Source organism: Oncorhynchus clarkii, chromosome 8 (genome assembly GCF_045791955.1).
Source record: "Oncorhynchus clarkii lewisi isolate Uvic-CL-2024 chromosome 8, UVic_Ocla_1.0, whole genome shotgun sequence".
Taxonomy (NCBI): domain Eukaryota; kingdom Metazoa; phylum Chordata; class Actinopteri; order Salmoniformes; family Salmonidae; genus Oncorhynchus; species Oncorhynchus clarkii.
In genome coordinates this window covers 22069310-22082329 of record NC_092154.1, presented here as the reverse complement: position 1 = coordinate 22082329, position 13020 = coordinate 22069310, and the positions used below count along the sequence as shown (strand labels likewise).

Below are 13020 nucleotides of genomic sequence, written 5' to 3'. Positions count from 1 at the left end.
CATATCCAGTTTATTCGCTCATATGCCTTAGCATCTCCATATCAGAAATTACATCTGTGGTTGAGGTCTGGTGGGCTCTATATAAGCTAACCCAATTATGGTTCAGTGACGTGGGTAAATGCATCATTACCACCTATCTGTTGGAGCTCCTGGGGGCCTGTGGTGGGGTGAGGACCATGCCTGGGCGGGCGGCAGTCCTCTGGGGCCTCAGATCTAACTCCAGGAGACTAGTAGCTTCAACCACCATGTGATGATACGTGAAGAAAGCCCTTCATTCGCCATAAGCGGGGGAAATGAATTTGTTACACCGACCCGCATGGCCATCTCCAAGACAACCTGGGTTTTAATTCATATCTGACGAACTGGGCCGAGCACTCACTGGCGAGAAAAATGAAAAGAATGCATTCAGATGAATCCTGCGATTACAGGGGGAGAGCTTTGAGGTTTTCTTCTCCCTCCTGGCTAATAAAAACAGCCATCAGACAGTGTGTAGGTATCTGAGAAAATATAACATACAACATATTAAGCTAAAGACATTTATTTAATTCAGTGCAATAGCAGTGACAAGCCACACATACATGAGTATGGTATGCAAATAAGGCCTCTCTCAGCCATTGGACTGCCGGCGTTGAGCACGCTACACTAGCTTCAGGACTGGAGCAGACAGGACAGATGGGACATAACAGAGAGGATGTTTATTCTCATAGCTGAGACTAACCGCTGGCGTCACACGCCCCCCTGTTCTTCCTCTCCCTCCCTGCTTCACCCCCCTTTTACCCACCAGGCAGCAACTTGTTTAGCGTCTCTGGAAAAACAATTTCCCAACCCAATAAAAATCCTCCAACAGGTTTGCCCCTGGAGAGTAGCAGCTGACCCTCTATCCTCCAGACTCCATCCCGTCTCCCTCTCTCTTTTCTGAGGGAGGTGGGCGGATAGGTTTGTCCCTTCAGGGGGGATACGGTAAGAGCGAGGGTAGTGATGGAGGGAGGGGAACAAGGAGGTCCAGGGAGGGCAGTCTATGGATTTGTTAGCCGGGACAACACATGACCTTGACAGCGCTGCATTGTTTTGAAGCAGTTTCTGTGTAGAGCAGGAGAGAGGGAGCTATGGCAGCTATGGACACTGTAGTCGAGACGCTGAGCAGGGGCCATTCAGAGTAAGGTGCAGGCAGGATAATAATCTAGAGGCAGGCTCCATTTGCGAGAGAGCATCATCAACTAAAAACTTGGTCCAGACAAGGTGTAGTCAAAACACTGACTTATCAATGGCAGAGCCCAGAACATCGATACACAGACAACATTCCTCACTTCTGTGGTTTGGGGGATGGAATAAAGGAAGCAGCAAAACAACTGTGCTTTATGTGCCAACCACTATGCTATCAAACCAGAGTGGAGAATACTTTAAAGCCGGGGAGAAAGACAAGTATTTGCAATAGTCTGTGCAGTTAATGTAACCGAGGGAAACCGAGGGAGGGAGAGTGAAACTATTGAAGGTAGGGTGATATATCAAATAAATGTTCCACATGCCTGTATCGCTAGAATCATGAAAAAAATAAAAATGCATTAACGTTCTGTCTTTTTGGTCTAGTCTTCTGTGCTGTGTAGAGTGTGCACCTTCCCACCTGCACACAGACACCAAGCCCCCCCCCCTGCCACTCACAACAACAGAAGGAGAAAGATAACTTCTTCCTCTCTGACAACAAGCAGTTTAAACACACTACAGAATGGGTCATATGGACAGCAAAACGCTTAGAGACATTATTTTACTGTAATAGACAACTTAACCTTTCCAACCATACCCTTTATGTCTCAACTACCAAAATATAAACAGGGCAGACCCTACTAAAACAAGAGTATTAATGATTGTGGAAAATTCATGCTCAGTTACTGTTATGCGCGGCATTGCAGTACCACACACTGCTAGAAGCATTTTAGCCACAGACTGTTTTGTACTAGCTGTCTAGTCTGAGTTTTATAAATGTGCAATGAGCATTAAAAGACGCATTTAAACAAAGAACTGGCAACTGGTTCTCATTCTGAGAAATTAGCATCTTCTTATCCAGATAGGCCAGTAGATTTTATTATCTAAACAACTGGTTCTCATCCAGATAGGCCAGTAGATTTTATTATCTAAACAACTGGTTCTTATCCAGATAGGCCAGTAGATTTTATTATCTAAACAACTGGTTCTTATCCAGATAGGCCAGTAGATTTTATTATCTAAACAACTGGTTCTTATCCAGATAGGCCAGTAGATTTTATTATCTAAACAACTGGTTCTTATCCAGATAGGCCAGTAGATTTTATTATCTAAACAAAGTGAACTGGCAGTGTTGTTCAAACAATTAGAGACAGACAGGATGGTGTATGCATAACAGTTCAACTGTTCCACCTGGTTAGCAAGCAAATAGATCCAAGTTGACTAGACTTTAGCTTGCTACTTACTAGCACGTGCGTTTGTGCTTGAGAGATTGTTTATGAGACCTGTGTTCATTATATATAATGCCTGCTACAAGAAGAAGTTGTTCATTATTTGCACGGTTCTAGTTAAATTTGTAACAAAAAAGGGCATTTTCATAGACAGACTTGAAAGCTAGATCAGTGATTATTGCAACAACAAAAAAAGGGAAGAGTGAGCTGTTTCAAGCTGCTCAGTGGGTGTGTGTCATGTCTGTAGAGGTGCAGGGTCTAGGTATTGTCCTCTTCTAAATGTATAATGAGTGATGTTCCACTATTGGGAATAGTGATTTACTTGTAGTAGAGTGGGCAGACTGTACAGTGTGTATATAAACAGACAGACATGTGCTGTATGAGTGCAGGACTCACCTCTTCAGGTTTAGGAGGGCCCAGGGGATGCCTGTGGGGGTTTTGAATGCAGGCAACAGCTTCTCTCCCAGTTCTATGGCCTTCCTCCTGAACACCTGCCAAAAAAACAGAGAGCGACTCATCAGCAAAAACAATCTCTTCATGTCATTCCGTCAATGTCTAAGAGGTGGTGACAGGGATCCTTGGACAATGGCCATAAAGCTCTTCCTGTCACATGGGCCTTTATTCTCACATGCAGTATGGCCCTGCTTCCTGTTAGAGAGTAGGGAAAGAAGAGGCTGTTTCCTGGTGTGTGTGTGTGTGTGTGTGTGTGTGTGTGTGTGTGTGTGTGTGTGTGTGTGTGTGTGTGTGTGTGTGTGAGAGATGGAGAGAGTGAGAGCGCAAGGCAGAGAGGAACAGAGAGAGTGAGAGGAAAAGAAAGACAGGGAAAGAGACAGAGACCGGAAGAGGGAAACAGAGAGAGAGTGTTTAGGCCCGCTTCCTGCACCAGGCTGATAAGAACTAATCAGATAAGAGCAGAGCAGAGCGTGGAGGCTCTGAGGCCTTCCTTCCCATCCTGCACTGCACTCTGCTCTGCTCTTCAACGCTGAGCTGCCTCACACCACCTCCCTCTCTATGCCTCCTTTCTTCCCACCGTCACAGCCCTGGATATACATCTATCAACCCCTTCAGATCAGGGACAGGAAAATGTCACCATGTCACGAGAGCTTTACATTGAATCAAATACAATGACACCAATATACAAGGCACATGTGCATCTTCCCGTCTATGTTGAGTCCTGAGAGGATTCTGTACTGTAGGAAATAGGAATACTCATGTAGAATAAATACATTCCCTATGAAGTATCCAGACGTTTCTGTGAATGCACTCACTCTCAGGGAGATGCTCCAGTCAATAATCTGTATTTCATTCAGACATTTTGGCTCTCAGAAAAAGTGCTCTGTGTGCAGCTAAATGCAGCGTATGAGTGTCTGAATGAAATTCTGATTATTGGGATCTACTGTAACTAACCGAGATAACAAAGCTGTACACATGATCGTATCTGTGTGTTCCATCATCACATGTTCCTGTACTAGTTCTGAAGTGATATGGAGCTGTCAGAGGAGGTCGTAAGACGCTGTGAAGAACAGGGAGTGTTGGTCTTGGATATGCGCGGAGACGTCTCCAAGCAGCAACAATCCGGTGTGTGTCATTGCCTTCCGAGGGACCTGTGCCACATGGCTTCATGCTAATCCAATTGTTGTGAAAAGATATTCTCTCCTCTATGAAGTATTAAAATGGCATGTCCAGCCTCTCAATAGTGGGGAATGTCTCACTAGTACCAAACGCCTGCACAAAGACGAGAGGGCACGAATGAATAAGGTAAAACAGCAACAGAGTCGGTCTGTTGAAAGTCATTTAATGGGGTCTTTTCAAAAAGCAGATGTAGATGATGTATAAAGAGTACAATCTCAAAGGCAGGAGCTGGTGGCCTTTCAAAAGAAGCATTCAGGAGCTGCGTAGGTACAGGGCGGTGCTTTCCCCCATCGTTTCATTCACTGGACACCCGCTGAGACTAGTGCCCTACTCAAAAAAACACGGCTAGGGCAGTGTGCGTCAGCCACCAAATAATCTCCTGCTGTGCCCTTGGAGTCTCTGGACAAGGTCACCTGTTAACCTGCTCTACTAATAATCACAATGTCTCCCGCTGTGTCCTTGAAGCCTCTGGACAAGGTCACCTGTTAACCTGCTCTACTAATAATCACAATGTCTCCCGCTGTGTCCTTGAAGCCTCTGGACAAGGTCACCTGTTAACCTGTTCTACTAATAATCACAATGTCTCCTGCTGTGTCCTTGAAGCCTCTGGACAAGGTCACCAGTTAACCTGTTCTACTAATAATCACAATGTCTCCCGCTGTGTCCTTGAAGCCTCTGGACAAGGTCACCTGTTAACCTGTTCTACTAAATCCACAGCGCTGTTCCTTCTGCCCGCCACTCCTCCGTCTGCTCTGTGATGAGGTGTTGGTTGTCTGTCTACCTCTCTCTCGCCACTCTGTCATTTATTACATTGGACTTTTATGGCTCAATTCTGAGGAGGTTATGAAAGTAATCTGGAGCTCCCGTGCCGTAAGTAGAGGACATCCACAAATCATCCCATCCCACCAGGGTTAGCACATACAGACAGGCCGAGACTGGAGATATCCTGTGTACCTACATCTCATCCAATTTGTGTGATTAATGCTTTTAATGATGCCAGGACGCTGGAGAATAAATAAACCAGAGCCCCACCTAGAGTCATCAAGCAAACTGTCAACAAGGTTTAATAAGCAATCAAATGATCTGCAACCCCAAACAACCGGGCCAGGCTGGGTGGCAGATACTATTAGTAAATATTGATCATGATAATCATATTCCTCACTCCAGTGAGTTTGAAGAATGACTTATCACTGATATAAGAAAATCAGCTTTGAAGTAGAACAGATGTTATACAGAAGACAAATACAGCAACAGTTCTTTGTGCAGGTTTCCTGACACTGAGTAGGAATAAGGTAAACACTCATTTGGATGATTCAGGTCAAAGGAAACAAAGAAGGAAGCAGTTCTGAAGATGGGGAGATGAAAGTAGTAAAGATACAACTTGCACACACCATATTAGTGCAATAGGGGCCATATTTGTCCTCTACAAAGTCATTTAGGCAATAAGGACAAAGCAAGACAGAGACAGTGACACAAAGACAGAGAGGGTGTAGTTTGTACAACAGGACTATGTGCCCGTCACTGGGAGCCAGGCTAACGGCTCCTGTGCTTTGTGGCTGTGGGGAAGAGGGCTGGACATGCCACTAAATAAGATGAATTACCTTGCTGGGCCGGGGGTGACTGGGCCGCCTTGCGGGACACAGCCCAAATTACTCCATGCGTCTGTGGGGAAGAACCAGACAGGGCTCTGGCTCCTCCAATAGATCAACCCACACCCAGCGTTCCCCCATGGCCTAGCTGTCCCTGGATGAAGCCTGGCAGGGAGGGACTGGGGGATATAGGCCCAGTAGTTGGAACTCCAATCCCTTGACATGAAGCTCCAGGGAACACACATCACAGGTCACCAACAGGACTGAAAATGGCACTATGAAAATTCACTTCACCATGGCTACCATACCATAATATTTAGGTTAAATCTGAGAACTTACTGTACGTGCTTTCTACTGTAGCCATTGTGGATTCATACACATTGTCTTTGAAAAGTATTCAGACCCCTTCACTTTTTTCCACGTTTCAGCCTTATTCTAAAATTGATTAAATTGTCCCCCCCATCAATATACACACAATATCCCATAATGACTGACAAAAACTGTTTTTTTTAGATTGTTTTCCCAAATGTATATAAAAAAACAAATATCACATAAGTTTTCAGACCATTTCCTCAGTACTTTGTTGAAGCACCTTTGGCAGCGATTATAGTCTCGAGTCTTCTTGGGTATGACGCTACAAGCTAAGCACAGCTGTACTTGGGGAGTTTATCCCATTCTTCTCTGAAAATCCATTCAAATTCTGTCAGGTTGGATGGGGAGTGTCGCTGCACAGCTATTTTCAGGTCTATCCAGAGATTTTCAAAGTCCGGACTCTGGCTGGGCCAGTCAAGGACATTCAGAGACATGTCCAGAAGCCACTGTCATTGTCTTGGATGTGTGCTTAGGGTCGTTGTCCTGTTGGAAGGTGAACCTTTGCCCCAGTCTGAGGTCCCGAGATCTCCTTTAATCTTTCCGTCGATCTTGACTAGTCTCTCAGCCCCTGCCGCTGAAAAACATCCCCACAGCATGATGCTGCCACCACCATGCTTCACCGTAGGGATGGTATTGGCCAGGTGCCCTCCAGACGTGATGCATGGCATTCAGGCCAAAGAGTTCAATATTGTTTTCATCAGACCAAAGAATCTTGTTCCTCATGGTCTGAGTCCTTTAGGTGCCTTTTGGCAAACTCCAAGCAGGCTGTCATGTGCCTTTAACCTTCTGTCTGGCCACTCTACCAGAAAGGCCTGATTGGTGGAGTGCTGCAGAGATGGCTGTCCTTCTGGAAGGTTATTCCATCTCCACAGAGGAATTCTGGAACTCTGTCAGCGTGACCATTGGGTTCTTGGTCACCTCCCTGACCAAGGCCTTTCTCCCCCGAATGCTTAGTTTGGTCGGGCGGCCAGCTCTAGGAAGAGTCTTGGTGGTTCCAAACTTCTTCCATTTAAGAATGATGGAGGCCACTGTGTTCTTGGGGACCTTCAGTGCTGCACACATTTTTTGGTACTCTTCCTCAGATCTGTGCCTCAACACAATCCTGTCTCAGAGCTCTACGGACAATTCCTTCGACCTCATGGCTTGGTTTTTGCTCTGACATGCATTGTCAACCGTGGCACCTTATATAGACCGGTGCGGTGCCTTTCCAAATCATGTCCAATCAATTGAATTTACCACAGGTGGACTCCGTTCAAGTTGTAGAAACATCAAGGATGATCAATGGAAACAGGATGCACCGGAGCACAATTTCGAGTTTCATAGGAAAGGGTCTAAATACAAAAAAATTGGTTTACGCTTTGTCATTATGGGGTATTGTGTGTAGATTAATAAAATACAGTGAGGCAAAAAAGTATTTAGTCAGCCACCAATTGTGCAAGTTCTCCCACTTAAAAAGATGAGAGAGGCCTGTAATTTTCATCATAGGTACGTACACTTCAACTACGACAGACAAAATGAGAAAAAAAAATCCAGAAAATCACATTGTAGGATTTTTAATGAATTTATTTGCAAATTATGGTGGACAATAAGTATTTGGTCACCTACAAACAAGCAAGATTTCTGGCTCTCACAGACCTTTAAGAGGCTCCTCTGTCCTTCACTCGTTACCTGTATTAATGGCACCTGTTTGAACTTGTTATCAGTATAAAAGACACCTGTCCACAACCTCAAACAGTCACACTCCAAACTCCACTATGGCCAAGACCAAAGAGCTGTCAAAGGACTAATTTATTCCTTGCAACCCATTCTGAAACTAACCGCAGCTCTTTGTTAAGTCTTGCAGTAATTTCAGTCGCTGTAGTAGATGATGTGTATAGTGTTGAGTGATCCGCATACATAGACACACTGGCTTTACTGAAAGACAAAAATTAATGGGAACTTATTGGCACCGTACGAAACATATACACGATGTACAATACCACTCAAATGGACGTTGTTTCATTCAATACGTATTGCAAATGCCTTATGGCAAATGCCAAGTGGCACACAGCAAAAATCCAATATATGGCGAGCGCGCTCCACGGTAAATTTTCATATTGCAAATGCACATCAAGTCAAGACCCAAGGGTCAAATTTTGAAATGTTGATTTTTTTTTCAAAAACGTATCACCACCTTAAAAATGCTTTTGTATGGAAGGGAGTTCCATGCGTTCATGGCGCGCTATAAAATTCTGCGTTGCTGTGAATTCGTTTTGGACTTAGGGACTGAAGAGACCGCTGTTGGCATGTCTTGTGGGGTATGTATGGGTGTCTGAGCTGAATGGTATTTGATTATACAGACAATCTGGAATTTCCACAGCAATACTTCTCATAAAAACTAGAAGAGAAGCAGTTAATCTCTCGTCAACCCTCAACCAGGAAAGACTGGCATGCATGTTGTTGATGTTAGTTCTGTATGTGCAGTTAAGGGCAAGATGTGCTGCTCTGTTTAGAGCCAGCAGTTGTCTTTTTTTTGCTGCACTTGACTATATTACTGGACAGTAATCAAGATGGGACAAGACCACAACCTGAAAAAATAGTAAAGTTGATGTGTCAAAAATAAAACTTAAAAAAATAAAATAATAGACATACCCCTCCCCATCTTCATAACTTTTACAATATGACTTGACCATGATAATTGATCATCCAATGTTATACCTAAGAGTATAGCTTCCTCAACTTGCTTACACCCTTTATGTACAACTCAAGTCAAGGTTTAGGTCTTAGAGAATGTTTTGAACCAAACACAATGTTTCAGTTTTAGATGTATTTAAGACCAGTATATTATTAAGCACTCATTCTGATACTGACTGGAAGCTCACTGGCTTTGGGTTCTGACAAGTAGAGTGTGGAATCATCCGGCTCAAGGTTTCCATTAGCCGGTAACTGCTGGCTTTTGGCCACAAAATCATTTTTAAAAAAGCAGATAAATAAAATTGTTGCTGACAAAATGACCGGGTGAAAAAAAAATCCCATTGCAAAATAATGGTTTTCATTCATTTATGGAAATGTCAGTCGACGTAAATACTTTTGACTGTCATGCTTATTTGTCTATAGGTTAATTTGCATGATTTAGTGAAATTAAATTGTCCTTTTGTGTGTTGCTAGTCATGTGTCATATTTATCCAACACAACTATCACACACCCAGCATACAGAGCATATTTTGAGAACTTCTCCTGCAGCTCCTCAGCTGGTTGCTGCTGGAATAAAACATGTGCCTCTATTATCCCATTCATTGTGCAACAATTCTAAATGCAGTCGTGTGTGTAAAACAGTTTTGGTGCACAATTAAAACGAGATCATATTTTTATTTCTCAACTGGTAATTGAAAGCGCGCCTCCCATTCACCATCCAAGTGCAGGCAACAGGCTATCAGTGTGTCACCCACCACATAACAATGTGAGCTGGACATAGAATGCATTTTGAAAACATACTTAATAGGAAAAATCTGACTATGGAAACATAGAGTTTCAGGACAGGGGAAACAGACACATGCTCAGGCACACACCCTCCCTCAACATTATCAGGACAGGGAAAACAGACACATGCTCAGGCACACACCCTCCCTCAACATTATCAGGACAGGGGAAACAGACACATGCTCAGGCACACACCCTCCCTCAACATTATCAGGACAGGGAAAACAGACACATGCTCAGGCACACACGCTCCCTCAACATCAACAGGACAGGGAAACCAGACCAGACACTCGAGTTTTCCCCACCTCTTCCACAATAATTTGACCAAATTCAAAACAACAATACTTCTCTTTAACTATTAGATATTTTATACAAAAATGTAATGGTTCAATGCTGTCATTTCACTTGAGTTTTTCCACTTTACTTGTGAAATATTGAAATGATTGCCAATATCGAAAGGTTTTGTTATAAATGACCCATCAATTTCAATGAATGATGGAGAGGAATGAGTTTTCTGCCCATGATGCCTAGACAATAGCAATGTTTCCAGACTGGATCTTTTATCAGACAGAGTGGTCTGTCCGTCTTAAGATGCCATCTTGTGCTCAGCAGGCTAAAGCCTCAAACAGGGCCTGAAAAACTAATTGCTGGGAAAGAGCAGCTTTGTCCGATCTAATTGTGGTAAGCTGCACACACAGGAAAGAGGAGGTCAAATTGCATTACGAAATGAAACCCAGCAGGCTGTTAACCAGAGTGCACTGCCAGTTAACTTCCCCCTGACGGAGTGACTCATAGCAGTGCTGTCCTCCCTAAGGACTGAGGGGAACAACATTCAAAACAGGCCTGGACAGAACTGGGGCTTTCAGAAATGGCAAAATTCAGAAAGTCAAAAAGGAGTCCTCTGGCACTTTTTGCTGTGCCTAAGCACTGAAAAGATTGATTAAGCCATCGATTGGGCAGTGTCAGTGAAAGAACTCACCTGGTGTCCCCTGACATGAATGATCCACCTGATTGAAAAGTAACAAGACTGAAGTCTTTAAGATCAGGGGTTGGGCATCCTTGCTTTACTGTACTGCTGAGGTGCAGCTTTTTAATTCAGCAAAGAGCCTGAGGTGTGACTTGAGGGGCTCCTCTGGCCTCTCGGGAGGGGCTTCAAACTGCCCGCTGGGCATCACTTACCTCACATTTTAAATGACGACTCAGTCCTTTCTCCTCTCCTTAGTGAACGATTAAGCAGCTAGATAGATTCCCTATTTCACCCCAATAAGTATTTCTTTGAGGAATGGCGTTCCTATGCTTTAAGATTACTAGGTGCCATTTGTAGTTTGTGCCCCTCTGTTATGCCACCATTAATGGGGCTAACCACAGCAGATCACGCCCCGGGTGCAGGGGGAGACATTTTTGAAAGGACACTTCAAGGCAATTACCACACTCATTTGTAGGGATTTATCTTAAGTCAGCACTGTGTGCCTGCTATATGAGGGGCTGTAAGGCCCCTCTACTTCCCCCCTAGCTACTCATTACAACTAAGAATTCACAGCAGAGAGAGAGGCTGAGGGAAAGAGGGAGAGTGGGTTAGTGAGAGAAGGGTATTTTGTGGGAGGGAAAGTTTGAGAAAGAGAAAATGCCCTAGGGAGAGGGAGTGAGTGAGAGGGAGAGACGACATTAGAAAAGTAGAGAGAGATTCTGAGGGGCAGCAGTAAATCCAAATGAGGTGACCTAGATCTTGTGTCCTTCTGTCGATCTACTCAAAAACATTTGTTGCATTTAACTCAAATAATGACTTCCATGACATTGATAAAATGAAGCCTGGTTCGTTCAAAGGTAGCTTTAATATGCTGAAACTGTACTTTTATATTCAAATGAGATGGGTAAAACGTTACAGTATGTCTGATATGCTAACGTTACCAGCTATCAATATTGTCTTGCAAGCTACATTTAGCTAATGTGTGTACGAACAACAAAATAAACCCTTTAATTGCCTGCACATGCTTGTGAATTGTTGCATTATTCAAGAGTGAAATATGGTTGGCTTGCATTATTCAAGAGTGTAGCTAGCTAATATGTTTTAGAAGAAAAGTTGCTTACATTGTTGAATAGCTTGCAATCCTACTGGCTAGTCAGTGGCTACTTTAATACTGATATTTAAGGTACATTTTTAGCTGCAGAGCAAGAATGCCACGTTGCCAGCCAGAAAGAAAGGTAAGGCAAGGATGGTATGTAAATTTAAATGTTTATGTACATATTAAGCTAATTCAAAACCTCTTCGTGCTGCCTCTCAAACGTGTGTCAATGAGAATAGCCTCAGAGGCCAGACCAGGTGCAGGAAAACTGACTTCTCTGCCACAAGCAAGATCCTTTGGCAGAGCTAACATATAGGCAGTGGAATGGGACTATCTGGTACTGGAGCGGATAGCCATGGCCTACTTAGCCGAGGAGCAACCATTTCCACAATCTACTCTAAAGACCAAAAGGGCACATCAAGCTCTGACACAGCCTATCAACTGACCAGGGCCCAGATGTGTGGCTTAAGCTCAGTGCCATCCGACTTGGTTTTCACACTCTGGTCTATAAGCACACTTCAAGCAGTTTGAGAGAGAGAGCGAGAGGAGCGAGAGAGAGAGATGGAGGGAAGGAGGGAGGGATGTGGTATGTGTTGAAAGAGGCCTTAGATGAAGAGGGACCTCCGCTGAGAATGGACGAAAGGCGCGTAGAGGCAGACAAGGACGTCCATTCACACAGGAGCAGGAGGGCTTAGTGCTGAGAGCAATCAGGACCGGACAGACAGGAGGGAAAGGCTGAGCTGACGGGCTCTGCCTGGCTGCCTCTTTCAGCTCACACTTGGGAACCCTGGACTGCTTTAAACAACGGTTTCTCATCAGCTCCTCAGCAGTCCTCTTCAATACGGATTATTGTGCCTGAGAGCCTCAGAGCTGAACCCACTGAGCTGGGAGGAGGAGATGGCGGAAGAAGAGGAGGAGGGCTGTGGCCGACTAGAGTGATAAGCTGCTCCCAGCAGCCCCATTCCCAAAGTAATTTAGGCCTACGTAAGGCAGGGATGAGCTGGGATCTTCCTCATGTCTGAGAGGGAGGAGAGAAATAGTTGTGTCTATATGCCTGAACAAACTAGCCACAGTACTAAGATCTTCTCTCTTGTAAAAAACAAACAGAAGGCTCTCCCTGAGGGGGTAGATGATGGTAAACAACCAAACGGAAGAGAAGAGGAGAAAAAAGCCCTGGTGTTTTCTGGAGCCTAATCCTTCAGGGGTGGAACTGGCTCAAATCTGCTCAATGCGAGGCACCACTCGCACACAAGAACATAGTGCATAAATTGAAAACACCAGTGAGGAGAGATCCTCTAAAAGCCTGGATTGATACCAATCCATGGAGGAGAGGACACTGATATTCCCCGGGCCCTGGCTCTCCAGCTAATGAAAGGCATGTGCTGGGGAGATCTGCCCTATACCAGAGAGTCCGACACAGGGTCTGTTACACCAGTCACGACACATATCACTTCCCTGTGTGTTCCTTATCAATTA

The 13020-nt window shown here is 44.4% G+C and overlaps 1 protein-coding gene across 1 annotated transcript in view; it reads right to left on the bottom strand.

Annotated features, from left to right (window-relative positions):
• LOC139415103 (mannosyl-oligosaccharide 1,2-alpha-mannosidase IA-like) overlaps positions 1 to 13020 on the bottom strand; it is a 175099-nt gene that overhangs the window by 52197 nt on the left and 109882 nt on the right. Inside the window, exon 5 of the mRNA XM_071162916.1 lies at positions 2826 to 2920. Within this exon, the coding sequence (XP_071019017.1) occupies positions 2826 to 2920 (95 nt within the window). The remainder of the gene's footprint in view (positions 1 to 2825; positions 2921 to 13020) is intronic.